Source organism: Scylla paramamosain, chromosome 39 (genome assembly GCF_035594125.1).
Source record: "Scylla paramamosain isolate STU-SP2022 chromosome 39, ASM3559412v1, whole genome shotgun sequence".
In the NCBI taxonomy this organism is placed as follows: domain Eukaryota; kingdom Metazoa; phylum Arthropoda; class Malacostraca; order Decapoda; family Portunidae; genus Scylla; species Scylla paramamosain.
The window spans coordinates 7240001-7257059 of NC_087189.1; the positions used below are offsets into that span (position 1 = coordinate 7240001).

Below are 17059 nucleotides of genomic sequence, written 5' to 3' on the forward strand. Positions count from 1 at the left end.
AATACTATGTACATACTTTTTTCTTACTTGGACTCTCGATCATTTTAGGATTACTTTCTAATACTTTAAAATGTAAAAATGAATTGTGGTGTTTGACGAGCTGTATGGGTGGAGGAATTAACAAAGATGTGTCCTTTGAGAGGCCAGGTGTGTTAGATTGGTGACATTAAGATCATGTGAGGTTTAGTGCTACTCCTATTATCAATATGCTAATAGGTGTAAATGCAAGGGTTGAGACACATCTGTCATGATAATGCCTGGACTAGCAGGCTGTCTCACAGACAGTGACACTGACAATTTCATTTTTTTTTATCCTTACTTTATTTAGGGGTACATGGGAACCTATAAAAAATGTCTAAGGGATATAGAGGAACAAAGATGAAGGGCCCCTGCCATAGAGGGTACGTTCAACCTGACAAGGTAACTTTTAAAGATTTCTTTTGTAAGATTTATAGATCTTAAAATTTTCAGGAGATAGTCGGAGGAGACATTCTTATGATGGAAGAGGACATAAAAAGAAGATGGCAGGAATATTTCTCAAACCTGTTAAACATGGAAAATGAATATGAAGAACTGAGTGAAACATTACCAGTGGAAGGGCCAATACCCAACATAAGTAGAAGGGAAGTGGATCAAGCCATAAAGAAGGGAAAGGCTAACAAGGCAGGAGGAAAATCTGAAGTAACAACAGAAATGATTAAAGCACTGGGAGAGTTTGGAGTGGAGTGGACATACTCATTGTTAGAAAAGATTTGGAGCACGGAGAAAATGCCTGAAGACTGGAAGGAAAGTAGAATGGTTAAGTTGTATAAGCAGAAAGAAGATATATTAAGTTGTGAAAACTACAGAGGTATTAAGCTGTTGGAGCATAGTCTGAAAATACTAGAGAGAGTGATAGAAGGGAGACTGAGAGAGATGGTCAAAATACACAACCACCAATTTGGATTTATGAGGGGATCGAGCACTGTAGATGCAACATTTATTGTGCGACAGATACAGGAAAAATATCTAGAAGCAAACAGAAAGGTGTATTGGTGTTTTGTGGACTTGCAGAAGGCGTATGACAGGGTGCCTAGGAAAGTATTGTACTGGAGTTTGAGAAAGAGAGGAGTGCCAGAAAAGATGATAAGACTAGTGAAAATGATGTATGAGGGAGCAAAAACAACAGTTCAGACAAGGTATGGGGAAACGGAATCCTTCCCAGTTGAAACAGGACTCCATCAGAGATCAGCTTTGAGTCCTTTTCTCTTTCTCATAGTGTTGGACACAATAACAATGGATGTGAGAGACAACGAGGATTTGTGGGAGTTGCTGTTCGCCGACGACCTAGTCATCATTGCGGATACAGAAGAAGAGTTACAGGAGAGATATTTGTTATGGAAAGGCAACCTGGAGAGAAAGGGAATGAAAGTGAGCACACAAAAGACAGAGGTAATGGTAAGCAACAGAGAAGGTTATGAGGCAATAAATGTAACATCAGAGGATGGCATAAGATTGAAGCAGACAAGAGAATTCAAATACCTAGGATCAGTAATTGCAGAAGAAGGAGGAACAGAAAAAGCAGTTAGACAAAGAGTAAAAGCTGGATGGGAAAAAATGGAGGGAATTGAGTGGAGTAACCTTAGATAAGAAAATACCATTGAAGCTGAGAATGAAGATATACAGAAGTGTGTTGAGACCAGTACTTCTGTATGGTGCAGAGACATGGTCTTTAAGGAAGAAAGAGGAAGGCATTCTGGAGAGAACGGAGATGAGGATGGTGAGATGGATGGCTGGCATTTCACTGTTAGAAAGGAGACAAAGTGAAGATATAAGAAGAATGTGTGGAATATGTAATATCAAGGAGAAGGCAGGAGAAGCACGACTAAGATATTTTGGACACGTGATAAGGAGAGAAGAGGATGAACCAGTAAGGAAGGCAATGATGGTGGAGGTTAGGGGGAGAAGGAGGGTTGGGAGACAGAGAATAAGATGGAGAGACGTAATAAGGAGTGATATGAGCAAGCTGGGAGTGCAAGATGATGCAATGGATAGAAACAGATGGAGAAGGATAACTCGAGCGGCTGACCCTGCAATACAGTCGTATGAAGAAGAAGAGGTCATTTACTTGTGTGCCGATTCCGCTGTCATTTTATATATATATATATATATATATATATATATATATATATATATATATATATATATATATATATATATATATATATATATATATATATATATATATGATAAAATAAAAAAAATAAAAATGGGGTAGACAAAAAAAAAAAAAAACGATTACTGATTTGAGAGAAAGAGCAAAGATAAACAAATACCTTTACTTTATGTACTATATTGCCAGGCTGAGGAGGATTCCTGTCTGAGGCTGCATTCACATTTATTTATGACTACAAAAAAAAAAAAATAAATAAATAAATAAATAAATAAATACAAAAAATAAATAAATAAATAAAATAAAAAATGAAATAAAATAAATAAATTAATAAAATGAATAAATAAATGAATAAACAAATAAATAAATAAAAATAAATAAACAAAAAGGTCAAATATGGAACACACACATCTCAATAGGTCCATTTACTCGGGCTACTTTTTTGTGGTAGCGACAAAAAGTGGTGAGTTGTGGCAGGCGGAGTAATTTTTCCTACAACACCGCTTTGGCCGGGCACAGTGGCCAACGATAGAAACCATTATTTCAAATAGCAGCATATACACGATGCACTATCTGTGACCGCCGCCCTGCCTCCCGCTGTTTTCGCGCTGTCTTGTCCTGTCTGTCACCCTGTCTAGAAGAGCGGTATGAGTGGAACACCCCAGACATGTGAAACATATTCCGTACATGGACAGCTAAGGCCCCTGTACAGAGTTAACAGCTGGAAGGGTGAGGAAAACTGGCGGAAACGTCTCAGAAAGCCTAGCTTCATAGAACCTGCTTTAGCTAGAGATGACATGTGAAGTTTCCAGTTTAGATAATAAGGAAAGGATAGACTGAGGATGTTCGGTGCATAAGATGAGGACAGTTGAGTGTCATTGAAGAAGAGGGTATAGTTGTCCGGAAGGTTGTGTCGAGCTGATAGATGGAGGAATTGAGTTTTTGAGGCATCGAAAATACTATTTTTTTTTTTTCTGCCCCAATCAGAAATTTTAAAGACATCGGAAGTGAAGCGTTCTGTGGCTTCCCTGCGTGAACTGTTTACTTTCTGAATGGTTAGACGTTTATGAAAAGAGGTGGAAAAGTGCAGGGTTGTATCATCAGCGTAAGAGTTGATAGGACAATAAGTTGGGTTTAGAAGATCATTGATGAATAATAGGAAGAGAGTGGATGACAGGACAGAACCCTGAGGAACGCCACTGTTAATAGATTTAGGAGAAGAACAGTGACCGTCTACCGCAGCAGAAAGGAAACTTAAGATGAAGTTAAAGAGAAGGATAGAAGCTGTAGGAGGGCAGTATGGAAATCAAAGCTTTGTGCCAGACTCTATCAAAAGCTTTTGATATGTGTAAGTCAACAGCAAAAGTTTCACCAAAATTTCTAAAAGATGATGACCAAGACTCAGTAAGGAAATCCAGAAGATCACCAATAGAGCGGCCTTGACGGAACGCCATACTGCCGATCAGATAGAAGGATGTGAAATGATAGATGTTTAAGAATCTTCCTTTTGGGGATAGATTATAAAACTTTAGATAAACAGGAAATTAAAACAATAGGATGGTAGTTTGAGGGATTAGAACGATCACAACTTGTAAGAGCAGGCTGAATGCAGGCAAACTTCCAGCAAGAAGGAAAGGTAGATGTTGCCAGACAGAGTTGAAAGAGTTCGACTAGGCAAGGTGCTAGCACTGAGGCGCAGTTTCGGAGAACAATAGGAGGGGCCCCATCGGGTCCATTAGCCTTCCGAAAGTTTAGGCCAGCGAGAGCATGGAAAACATCATTGCGAAGAATTTTAATAGGAAGCATGAAATAGTCAGAGGTAGAGTTTTTAGCAAAGGTTTGAGCGAAGAGTTGAGCTTCAGAGATAGATGTGATAGCAGTGGTGCCATCCGGTTGAAATAAAGGAGGGAAAGAAGAAGAAGCATAGTTGTTGGAGATATTTTTGGCTAGATGGCAGAAGTTACGAGAGGAGTTAGATCTTGAAAGATTTTGACATTTTTTTTTATTAATGAAGGAGTTTTTGGCTAGTTGGAGAACAGACTTGGCATGGTTCCGGGTAGAAATATAAAGCGTATGACATTCAGGTGATGGAAGGCACAAGTACCTTTTGTGGGCCACCTCTCTACCATGTATAGCACGAGAACCAAGGTTTAGGTCGAAAAATAGAGTGAGGAATGTGCGCCTCCATGCCAGACACTATCACCTCTGTTATGCGCTTGGCATGAGATGGGTCTCTGACACGGAAGCAGTAGTCATTCCAAGGAAAATCAGCAAAATACTTCCACAGGTACCCCCAACCAGCAAAACACCAGAGGCACTTCCACTTAGACAGATCCTGAGGAGGGATTAGCTTACCAAATTCCTCATTTACATTGAAAAGTTCATATAACTTCTTTATATTAGCGTCATCGAATATTCGCTTAGTTATATGCTTATTCACTTAATATTTGCCGTTCTAAAATTCTTTCTTAATACAAAATAGAGAAAATTGATCCAAAATGTCATTTTAAGGAACATCAGTAACTAAACTATTATTGTGAGCGTCGCTACAGAAAATGTTATGAGCAAGTATGGTGGAGGTATTAATTATTCTTGGTTTATTAATCATTGGCAAAAAGGATCAACTTAAAGTGTCTATGAAATCTGACGCTGGTCTCGCTTTTTTATCCCTCCTTGCCCGCTTCTCTGTTTCCTTCTTCCTGCCTTGAACTCTTTCAAGAGTGTGGTTTCAAGACACTTGCCCTCCATTTTTCGATAATCCTTTTGACTTCGCTTTGGGGGACTGGCACTACAGAACGCCTTTTTTTTTTTTATGTTTTTGTTGCCCTTGACTAGTGTTCCTTTTACATAAAAAAAGTAAACCTTTGTTGAAATCTGCCGTGATGTAGGTGTCCCCGTGGTCATCATTCACAACACTAAGATGTCAGTGAGGGATTCCAGTTATAAAACAACTGGCTCATCACGGAGTTTACATACAACCTCTACTATAATTTCGTTGCTGCGATTTTCAAAGTTGGTCAGTTCTACAAAATAATTCTAGATTATTACTATACGTCAAGTAATTTCTCTCATTGAAATAAACTTATTGCTCTTAATATATAGTGAAATAAATATCTTCACTTTTCCTATCTTTTCTACATGTTTCCTTCAACACACAGCCTCACATGCATTGTAAGTTAATATTGGTTTCATTCATCCATGCTGCTGTAAAACTAACACCTTCAAAATAAACATTTAAATTTTGTACATTAAATACGAAGTTATGAAGATTCTTTGGAACTCTACGAATATGTAATTGTAGAGGAGCTTGGTCTTGCAGACATACATGTAAAGTAACCGTGTACACACATTACCTTTCTATAAGTGACAGTATTATTATCACCATAACCTTGTATAGTACAACCTATATTGTTTTATTCGTACACAGTATCATGGTATCATTTGTTAATGTGTATCTCTCTGCCTTTATTGGGCGGCAGATTCCAGGGAGGGCGTGGACGTTTGCAGCTCTGGCGGCATGGGTGGGACGAGAGGGCGGGAAAGAGGCAGTGCGGGTGCTGGTCACCCACACTGAAACTCTCCTGACCTCCCTCTCCCTGACCGCTGATTTGTTGCTACCTGCCAAGGTGAACACCCTCAGGAGGCACCCTCGTCGGTACAGGTGAGGAGGGAGGAGGGAGGAATGTGGGTATTTGGATAGCAGGAAGTGATAAGGAGGTGAGACGTGGAGGAAGGTAGACAAGAAAAAGTTCCTTAGGATAACGGACTGTATTCACACCTCCACTACATTTAAAAGACTCTAGTGGAAGTTACACGGATTAAAAAAAAAAAATTATGTATGGTTCTAGTGACAGATTAATAAGATTTCTACATTATTAATAGGAGAAACACTCTTGAGAACCTGGCAATTGATCTCTGTGACCTTTGAAAATAGTCGTGGTGAGAGAGTAAAGTATTTTTGATACGGGCCAGTGAAGCGAGACGTTGAAGCAGGAAGATGAGGAAGAGAGTTGCTTAGGATAACAGGGCGCTAAACACCAACTTGAGAGACTGTTTAGGGACATGATTTAGTTTACAACTAATAGAGAAAAGGCAATATTGCATGAAATGAAGAGGAGAATGAGAAGGCGGAGGGATATGAGCATCATTACTGTATAGAGCAAATCTTCTATAAAGAAATTCATAATATTATAGAACAGAGGGGGAAAAGGATATGAAAATGGAAAAGGGATTGGGCTCATTATCACAGTGCAGGTCTCCTTTCGAAAATGCGCGAATAGTACCGAAGACAAAAGGAGGCAGGGACAGTCTTTCAGTTTGTCCTTTCATTTCCGCAATGTTGCATCTCTTGTTGTCCTCTACCGCTTTTTTCATACTAACTACTGTTCTTATCTTGCTAACTGCATACCTCCCCTTCTCCCGCTACCTCGCTGCACAAGACTACTTTCTCTCTTTCTGTTCGTCTCTCTAATACAAGAGTTAATCAGTATTCTCAATCTTTCATCTCTTTTTTGGTAAACTCTGGAACTCCCAGCTCCTGCTTCTGCATTTCCTCCTTCCTATGGCTTGAACTCTTTCAAGAGGAAGGTTTCATGGCACTTATCCTTCAATTTTGGATGACCCTTTTGACCTTTCTTTTGGAACTCAAAAAACACCGTGCCTGCAGGTGTGAAGGTTGCTATCATCTGTTAGGAGTCGACCTGGTCTATAACTCCACCTTCCACCCGACCATTGTGGAGGTGGACGGTCAGCCAGATCTCTCCCCACCCACACCAGCACATCCAGTCCTCGCCGCGGGTCGGGAACGAGTGGCGCGGGACGTCCTTACCCTACTGACGAGGGAGACGAAAGTGGCGGGACACGTGCAGGAGGCGCTGGCGGAGGCTGCTGATAATGTGGGTAGGTTGTGAGGCATTTGCTTATTTGTTTGACTACAGCTGATGATGATATATGATGACGTGTTGTGTTTTGTGATAGTGGTCATAAATTCTCTCTCTCTCTCTCTCTCTCTCTCTCTCTCTCTCTCTCTCTCTCTCTCTCTCTCTCTCTCTCTCTCTCTCTCTCTCTCTCTCTCTCTCTCTCTCTCTCTCTCTCTCTCTCTCTCTCTCTCTCTCTCTCTCTCTCTCTCAGACACACACACACACACACACACACACACACACACACACACACACACACACACACACACACACACACACACACACACACACACACACACACACACACACACACACACACACACACACACACTCATACTTCTCCCTTTCCTTCGTCCTTCCTGCCTCTTTCTACGTAATGTTCTCTTTTGTCTTCTCTCCCCAGGGGTGATAGGAGTAGATTGCCTCATCTCCCACGAGTTGTGCCTCACACTGGCAGATCTTGAGTACCTCCTAGAAACCCGGAGAGAAAACTGGGACTATGAACATTGGGAAAACGGAGTATATAAGGGCCAACATTTATTAAACATAGCCAAGTCAAATCAGTCAGAAACAGATACAGAAGACGATGACGTAAGGGAGAAACGGGACGATGGAAGGGAAAATGAAAATATGAAAGACGCAGGAGTACCTAAGGAGGATGATAAAGGATACCTGGGGAAACAAAGCGAGAAGGATGACGGTGAATCGACGATGAGTGACGGGGATATGAGAGGTCAAGGCCACGGATTTGTTATGATCTATCCGTCACCAGTTGGCCATTTGTACGACCAGGTGAGAGCTGTTGGTGGTGATGTTGCTGGAGGTGGTGGTGATGGTGTAGTGATAGTATTTCTCTCTCTCTCTCTCTCTCTCTCTCTCTCTCTCTCTCTCTCTCTCTCTCTCTCTCTCTCTCTCTCTCTCTCTCTCTCTCTCTCTCGTTTTCCACTTTTTCCTCATCCTATAATATTCTCTCTCTCTCTCTCTCTCTCTCTCTCTCTCTCTCTCTCTCTCTCTCTCTCTCTCTCTCTCTCTCTCTCTCTCTCTCGTTTTCCACTTTTTCCTCATCCTATAATATTCTCTCTCTCTCTCTCTCTCTCTCTCTCTCTCTCTCTCTCTCTCTCTCTCTCTCTCTCTCTCTCTCTCTCTCCTTATCGCTTTCGTTTTCCACTTTTCCTCATCCTAATATTTCGTATGTTCCCTTTTTTATTTTTCTTCGTTGCTTTCGTCTTTCTCACCTTCTTCCTCCTTCTCCCATTCCTAATTATGTGCCCCCACAGGTGATCCGCGACCTGTACCAGGCCCTCTCCACCAACACCAGCGCCGCCATCGCCCCTTCATCTTACCTCCTCACGTGAGTCTCTCTCTCTCTCTCTCTCTCTCTCTCTCTCTCTCTCTCTCTCTCTCTCTCTCTCTCTCTCTCTCTCTCTCTCTCAGCATTTCATAATACAGTTTGCACTAGTTCAGATGAAATAATAACTATTTTACAGAATATGATGGTGAGTCATAGATACTACTATTGCTACTACCACTACTATTCCATTACTAATACTAGTGCTGCTGCTGCTGCTGCTGCTGCTGCTGCTGCTGCTGCTACTGCTGCTGCTGCTGCTGCTGCTGCTGCTGCTGCTGCTGCTGCTGCTGCTACTACTACTACTACTACTACTACTACTACTACTACTACTACTACTACTACTACTACTACTACTACTACTACTACTACTACTACTACTACTACTACTACTACTGCTATTGCTACACTACTATTACTACAATTACTACTACTACTACTACTACTACTGCTGCTGCTGCTGCTGCTCCTGCTGCTGCTGCTGCTGCTGCTGCTGCTGCTGCTGCTGCTGCTGCTGCTGCTGCTGCTGCTGCTGCTGCTGCTACTACTACTACTACTACTACTACTACTACTACTACTACTACTACTACTACTACTACTACTATTACTACTGCTACTGCTACTGCTGCTACTGTTGCAGGGAGAGTTGGAGACACATGACTCGCGACCTCCATGGGCTGGTAACGTTGCTGGAGGCTTTCTTCAGACCTCTGCCGCCAGGTGTCTCTCCTCTCCTCGCCAGGTATGTCCTCTATAAAGTTTGGTGTTCCCTCTGTCCTTCCTTCATGTTAGTTATTCCGTCTTTGATGTATTTTCTACTTTCTTTGGCTTTTATGTTTTATCCTTTCCTCTCCTTTTCTTTTCTCCTCTGTCTTTCCTCCCTGCTAGTTTTTCCCTCTTATATCTGTTTTTTACTTTCTTTGGCTTTTATGTTCTGACCTTCCCTTTCCTTTTGTCGTGACTGAGATGTTGCGTGAATCAGATGATACTTAATAAAATTTTCAAATTTACTTTACCACAATCTTTACATTACTTAGAATTTCAACTATAGGAAACCTTTCTCGCATAAGGTCTTATGCTTCTTCAATACTCATATGATGTGACTTTTATATCTCTTTAAACAATCAGACACTCAGTATTCAATAACTAATGTAATTTTCGTGCATGAAACATACTGTATAACTATCAATTTCATATGATAATGTAATCAACATTTAGAAAGAGAAACACACGTTGTCAGCATCACAGATTCACGTAATTGATATTCCGTTAACAATTAATCTTTGTACACCATACAACCCTATACTCGTACAATACAAAACATAACCATAAACTAACAACACTAAATATCCTACAATTATTCTTCCTTCTCTTCATATGATACTTGATACATAGACTGCAAGGCACTTACTGAAGTTATTTCGTCCATTTCGCCCGTTGCTCTGGTCAGGCCCTCTGAGATTCTTTGGTTTCTGCTCCTAAGTTATTCCTGTCATTGCACCTAATATACATTTCTTGGGACTGCCTTTTTTCCCTCAGAAAATTATCCTTATTTTTCATAACATTTTACATATGTAGCATTGATGTTACGTAAAAATAGTGCATATGACCCACGCACAGGCGTGGTACGTGTATGTTACAGGGCACAAGTGAGATTGGTTAAGTAGGCATTGGTATTTTTCCGCAGGCTAACCTGTTTTCCTTTCTGGTGCCTTGATCGTTTTCTAGCCGTCTTTTTCTTCGCGTGCTAAATGATCGCTTTTTCAGCCTTGTCCTCTACGATATCTCCCTTTATCCTGTTGTCGTGATTTGCGCTCTTGTTTGTTGTCCCAGTTTTTATCTCCAGAGTTCCCTCGTTCTTGACATCCTGTGTGAATTACCTTTACGGTGAGGTGACCTGCTTGCCTCTACCTATTTCACCCATCTTCTACATTTCTTCTTTCTTCATACTTATTCTGTCTTCTTTTCTTCTTTTCTTGTTTCTTTCTTTCGTGACATGCGTAGTTTTACGTTAGTTAATTCAAGATCACAACACTTTCCTTTTCCCCTCTGGTCTCTTCTTTCAAATCTCTCTCTCTCTCTCTCTCTCTCTCTCTCTCTCTCTCTCTCTCTCTCTCTCTCTCTCTCTCTCTCTCTCTCTCTCTCTCTCTCTCTTCCATTCTCCCATCATTCTTTATCTGACATCCATTTTTTTCCTCTTTCCTCTTTCCTCCTCCTTTCTTGTGTTTTCATATCTTTCTTCCCTTCTGAGTTCACTTACTTAATATTTCTCCTCTTCTTCCTTAATCTCTGTGCCCTTTCCCTCTCCCACTCCCTTGCTTTCTTTATATTGTCTTCCTCTTCGGCTACCTTCCACTCCTCATCTCTCTGCTTCCCTTTCCTGCCCACCTCCCCTTCATCTGTCTTTCATAATCCTACTTTTGTTTGCCACTCTCCTCTGCCTTCTTTATTTCATTATCTCATGCTTCCTGTCACTCCCTGCTTTCTCTCTGTACTCTTTTACGAGTATCTCATAGTCTCTTCTCTTCTCACTCTATTTTGCCTCTGCTTTTCCCTTCATATCTCTTGTATTTTTAATTCCTATCACTTTTCCTGTTCCTTTTCTTCCCTTTACCGTCCTTCACCACCTTCATAAGTAGCTTGTCGTATTTTTTTTATGAGTACATTTTAATTCTCAGATGATCAGTCTCGATAGGCACTAAGAGATGGCAAGATTTTAAAAAGTAAATAAAAGTATCTCAGGTTAATAATCTTAAAAAAATAAGTTCCTGATGATTATTAGATTAAATTATGCAGCTTCTTTACAGAAATTTTTTGGCTAGGTAAAAATATTGTTTTCGTAAGACAACTTGCTTTCTTTTCTTTCATCCGATAATAATTCTGAATCAGGGTTTTACAGAATTACACGTTTGGACCCTTTACCTCCCCTCCCCCCGAAACACCAGTACATTATTAACTGGGTCTGGATTTTCAAAGCGACATTCTTCTTCTCCCTGCCCTTCCTCGCCCCCAGCCTGGACCTGCACGAGACGGACGCAGTGCAGCAGAAGTGGATGCAGCAGCAGCAGGCGGGCCAGCATCACTGCATGGATGGTAAGCGGCCACTGGCACCATCATCCTAAGCCCTTATTCCTACTCTATATGATACTTACCCTCACATTCACCTTGGCTGCTCCTTATCACTCTACTGCCATTCACACTTCCGGTTATTATAACCATATTTCATACTCTCACTTATTGGCACATACCTTACTGGCGCTCACCTCATCCAGCCCTTTGACACACCCTAACTAGTACATGCCCATTATCATTCATATTAGTCAACTCTCACCATAAAAACACTCTCCATTTTGCCTTAACCTTAACTGCACCTTTCATACTAATGGCCCTCACCTAATGGCCTTCGCCTCACTGGCACTCACCCCATCAGTCCTTTAGTACTCACCTTAGGTGGTCATATCATTGCATTGGCACTCACTCATCCTTACTGCCACACTCACCTACTGTTCCTCTGACTCTTTTTACCCTCCCACAGACCCTGCCACGGCACCCTACCTGCAGAAGATCACACTCGTGCCTGAAGTGGTCCTTACCCCGTCCTTCACGCCCTTGGTCACCTCCTACTGGGGTCAGGTGGAGTACGAAGTCATCACGGTTCAAGTAGCGGGGGTGGCGCTTCACTGCCAGGCCGAGGCGAGGTTGGACGATAAGTTTGGACCATCAACGTGAGTTTGTTTGGGTTTGGTTGAGGTTCCACTTATTTTTTTCTTTATCAACTTTGGGGTTATATATATATATATATATATATATATATATATATATATATATATATATATATATATATATATATATATATATATATATATATATATATATATATATATATATATATATATATATATATATATATATATATATATATATATATATATATATATATATATATATATATATAGAAGTAGGAGGCGGTAGACAGCTGTCGAAACGATAATCACTCGCAGTGAAGTCTCAAGCACTGGGCTGGTTCCGTACTGCTGGATAAGGGGATGCTGCGAACTTTCCAATGATCCAGCTATTAAATAGCCTTGGAGTCACTGTCTGAGGAAAAGACCACAAAATGTCACCAGTCGGATTGCTCTTCTGGTATCGACCCTAAGTGTCTGGACAGCCCCAGCCCCCCAACTTTTTCCTTATCAACTTCTGTAACTTTCACGAGCTAAGATCTAATTTTCAATTCGTGGAGCACCACCTTTCCTCTACTAAACCTCATTTTCTTTTCCTCACAGAAACACAGGTGTCTGAGGCAACTGACAGTAACCCCTTCTCTCTTTTCTCCTACTTTATCCTCGTGTTCAACCCAAAGCTGGATGCTGCGTTTATGTGCGTAACAACCTAACCTGCTCTCGTGTCCACACTCTTGGATCTTTTGAATTTTCTACGATCTTGTTACGAATACCGAGTTACTCTCAAACTGAATTTATCTGTCCTGTGTACCTGTCAACTAATTCCTCTGACTATAAAAAATTCTTTGATTGTTTAACTTCCAAAGTCGAACACATCCTAACTCTCTTCCCTTTCATGGAGATCACCATTCTTGGAGACTTCAGTGTTCACCACCACCAGGTTTAGCTTTCCTCTCCCTTCACTGTCCACCCTGGTGAACCAGTCTTTAACATTGCTTCCTTGCACGACCTAGAGAAACTGGTGAATGACGTAGAGAAACTGGTGCAACACTCGTGATCCTGACCGTCTTGGAAATACGCCAAACATTCTTGACCTTTTCCTAACCTCTAATCCTGCTTCTGCTTTTACTCTCCGCTGGGCTCCTCCGATCACAACCTCATATCTGTATTTTATCCTATTGCTCCAATCTCTTCCCAGGAATCCCCAAAGCAGAGATACTATGGCGTTTTGTCTCTGCTAAATTGGTGGACCTGAAGAGGTATTCTTCTAATTTTCTTTGGAATGACTACTACTGCCGTGTCAGACATCCGTCCTTGTGTGCTGAGCGCATAATAGAGGTAATGGTGTCTGGCATGGTGTCATTCTTTCTCTCACCCCAGTCCTTCCAAACCTAGGTTTATGAAAATATGTTCTCATGCTATACATGATAGAGAGGCGACCCATGAAAAGTATTTGAGCCTTCCATCACCTGAATGTCTTGCACTTTATATTTCCGTCCGGAATCATGCCAGATCTATTCTCCAACCAACCAAAAGACCTTCATCAACAGAAAATGTCAAAATCTTTTTAGATCTAAATAACTACCCTCGTGTCTTCTGGCACTTCCCCAAGAACATCTCCAATAACTTTACTTCTTCATCTTTTCCTCTTTTATTTCAACCTGATGGCACCACTGCCATCTCATCTATCTCTAAAGCTGAAATCTTCTCCCAAACATCTACGGGAAAAAAAAACCTCTACCTTGGATGATTCAGGGCTTGTTCCTCCCTCTCCTCCACCTTCTGACCACTTCATGCTGGCATAGTTGGGGAGGGGGCTGAGTGGATGGTACAGGGAGTATAGGGGCCCCAACTGCATTAAAACAGATTGGGGGTGGGGGGGTCCTAGCTCGCAGAAGGTTGAGAACCCCAGCTTTAACTGTCTTGAGCTTCTCTCTCTTCGCCGGAGCGTAGGATATCTTGCTATTTTCTACTGTTATTTTCACGCTAACTGCTCTTCTGCTCTTGCTAACTGCATGCCTCCTCTCCTCCCGCGGTCTCACTACACACGACTTTGTACTTTTTCTCTCTCCCATATTCTGTCCTGTTTTGATATACAAGAGTTAACCATTATTCTCAGTCATTCATCAGTCTTTTTTGGTAAACTGTGGAACTCCTGCCTTCTTCCGTATTTCCTCCTTCCTATGACTTGAACTCTTTCAAGAGGGAAGTTTCAAAACACTTATCCTCCGGTTTCTGATAATCTTTTTGACCTTACTTTGATGACTGGCACCCTAGTGCGCCTTTTTTTTTTTTCCTAACGTCTTAGCTGCCCTTGGCCAGTACTTATCTTACATAAAGGAAAAATGAAATAAATAAATAAATAAATATATATATATATATATATATATATATATATATATATATATATATATATATATATATATATATATATATATATATATATATATATATATATATATATATATATATATATATATATATATATATATATATATATATATATATATATATATATATATATATATACATACAGGGTGTCCAATAAGCTTCCATGCATATGTTATCACGAACGCCATTACAAGCATAAATCCAGATGTGTTTGAATATGTTCTCCAACAATGGAGGACATGCATTGAAATGTGTTTTCAACACAAAGGCAGTCATGTAGAGCATATTATATAAATAAATTTTTTTTCTATAATTCTATAATTTCTTATAATTTTTCTTATGTATGGAAACTTATGGGACACCCTGTGTGTGTGTGTGTGTGTGTGTGTGTGTGTGTGTGTGTGTGTGTGTGTGTGTGTATATATATATATATATATATATATATATATATATATATATATATATATATATATATATATATATATATATATATATATATATATATATATATATATATATATATATATATATATATATATATATATATCTTGGTGTAGTCAGGAAGAATATTCTCTTTTAGGCAGATGTGGTTAAAGACAAGAGCGAGAGTTTAGTTTTTGGTTGTAATTTTCTATTCGTCTGATTATTATTATTATTATTATTATTATTATTATTATTATTATTATTATTATTATTATTTTATTTATTTATTTTTTTTTTTTGTGAGTGGCAGGGTTCCGAGGAGCTTCCCAGAATTTGTAGTATGAGCGACGTTTCGTTCCTCTTGAAACATGTTTAAGCTAATAATGCTCTGTGCTGGCGAGCACGTATCTATACGTAGCGGTGGAGAGGGTGCTTCCTATTGTACTCAGTGCACTCAGTAGATTCAGTATACAGAGTGCCTTGTGATTATTGGACCTTTTTCACTACAGTTGTAACTCTAGGTCGCCAGTATGTTTTACCTAATCACAGACAAGGGAAATACTCAAAATAACACTTAACACCCACAGCTGCGAAAGAATAAGCAACCATGTCTAGGAAAAACAGTTAATATACAATAACATGTATATGTTCAAGGTATAATACCCCATTGGTCTTCTGTCTTCAGTGACAGTCCTCCCACTGCCCAACAGTGTTATAGCCTCAAGCCAAGTAGTATCATTTACTGCCTCCTGGACGGCAGAAGTTGGAAGGACCTGAGGAAGGAGTAAAGTTAATTACTTAGGTCCCCTGCGACTGAACTGAATCAGCCTGCAGCAGCAGCCTGCAGAAGAGTCACTTTCCTGGGTAAAGTGTGTGTAATACACAACTACCCTTACTGGCAGACTACTATGGTGACTCCTAGGTTAGGGCTTATGGCCAGTAATCACTCACTTACCCCCTTAAGGCAGCTGACCCGGCTAACTGTTATCCTGCCTTAGTCTCCTACAAAAAATTAGAGCTCGTCTCAGTATGCCTGCTTCTTCCAACTGCTTCCTAGTGACTGCCTGTTGGAAAGTGCTCCAAACACTTTCCTGCACTGCTGCTAAGGGGAGGGAATACAAGGAAAGGTGGAGGTGAGTGCGATACAGAAAAACATGGATGCCCGCCCACACACCGCTCCCCACATACTCGTAGTCTTTACTTGAATAAAACACTTTACTTAAAAAAAAAATCTACTGATTAAAGAAGGGGGGGCTAGATGAATTCCAATTATTTAATTGTTAAGGATAAATTTTCTGCTGTAAACTATGTAAAACTGACTGAACAAATAGAAATAGGGTAATTAATCAGAGAAGGAGAGTCTCTGGGTGTGGGGATTCTTATGGTAAGTTTATGGCAGCGAGCGGTCGCTCTTAATCGTATGTCTGGCGTTCGTACTCTAGCTCTCTCATCATTCTCACTACCTTCTCCTTTTTATATTGCTTTATCTTGCTGCACATTACACGCCCCCTCATAAACAAAAATTTTCGAAGATATACAAAAGCTTACGAAAATTTTAGGAATACACAAGTAGTTGGCTACATCATCAGACTCAAACAAGGGGTGCATACTTATCACAAAGCATCAGAGGTTACTATAGCACTGACATAAATAATTATTACACAACTAGAAATAATAGGGGTCTCACTAGGCCCTTCAACTCAGACTGCCGTTTCTTCTTACTCCTCCTCTTACTTTTCCTCCGAGACCCATCTGTGGCACTTCGCTAGGACCTGTGGTTTTTCTCTGCTACACTGGTCTGGAATCTTACTTCTGCAGGGTATTTTAGTCATCTCTGCTCTTCCACAGCTACAGCTGCCCTAGTGTCTCCTGTGATTCTGGCCACTTCTCCTCCGTCTCCGTCGTCTCCTCGATCTTCTTCCTTCACTACTTCTCCCCCAACTTTCACCTCTCCTCCTAAGCGCTTCACTACACAACCTGCTCCATCTGTATCTTCTCCACACCGTACATTCTTCAGAGTCACCCTGCAAAGACATACCTGCTTCCTTGCAACGCACAATGAGCCTACCAGGCACCGTAGTCTCCTGGTGCAACATCAAGGCAGGGCCAAGCAGAATACTTCCCGGCCAAACAAAACTCTCAA

General features: G+C 40.6%; 1 protein-coding gene across 1 annotated transcript in view; it reads left to right on the forward strand.

Annotated features, from left to right (window-relative positions):
* The window catches only part of LOC135092138 (uncharacterized), a 154662-nt gene that overhangs the window by 59592 nt on the left and 78011 nt on the right, over positions 1 to 17059 (forward strand). The window contains exons 7-13 of the mRNA XM_063990392.1: positions 5632 to 5813; positions 6819 to 7051; positions 7475 to 7863; positions 8349 to 8422; positions 9060 to 9161; positions 11433 to 11512; positions 11955 to 12144. Coding sequence (XP_063846462.1) covers positions 5632 to 5813; positions 6819 to 7051; positions 7475 to 7863; positions 8349 to 8422; positions 9060 to 9161; positions 11433 to 11512; positions 11955 to 12144 — 1250 coding nt within the window. The remainder of the gene's footprint in view (positions 1 to 5631; positions 5814 to 6818; positions 7052 to 7474; positions 7864 to 8348; positions 8423 to 9059; positions 9162 to 11432; positions 11513 to 11954; positions 12145 to 17059) is intronic.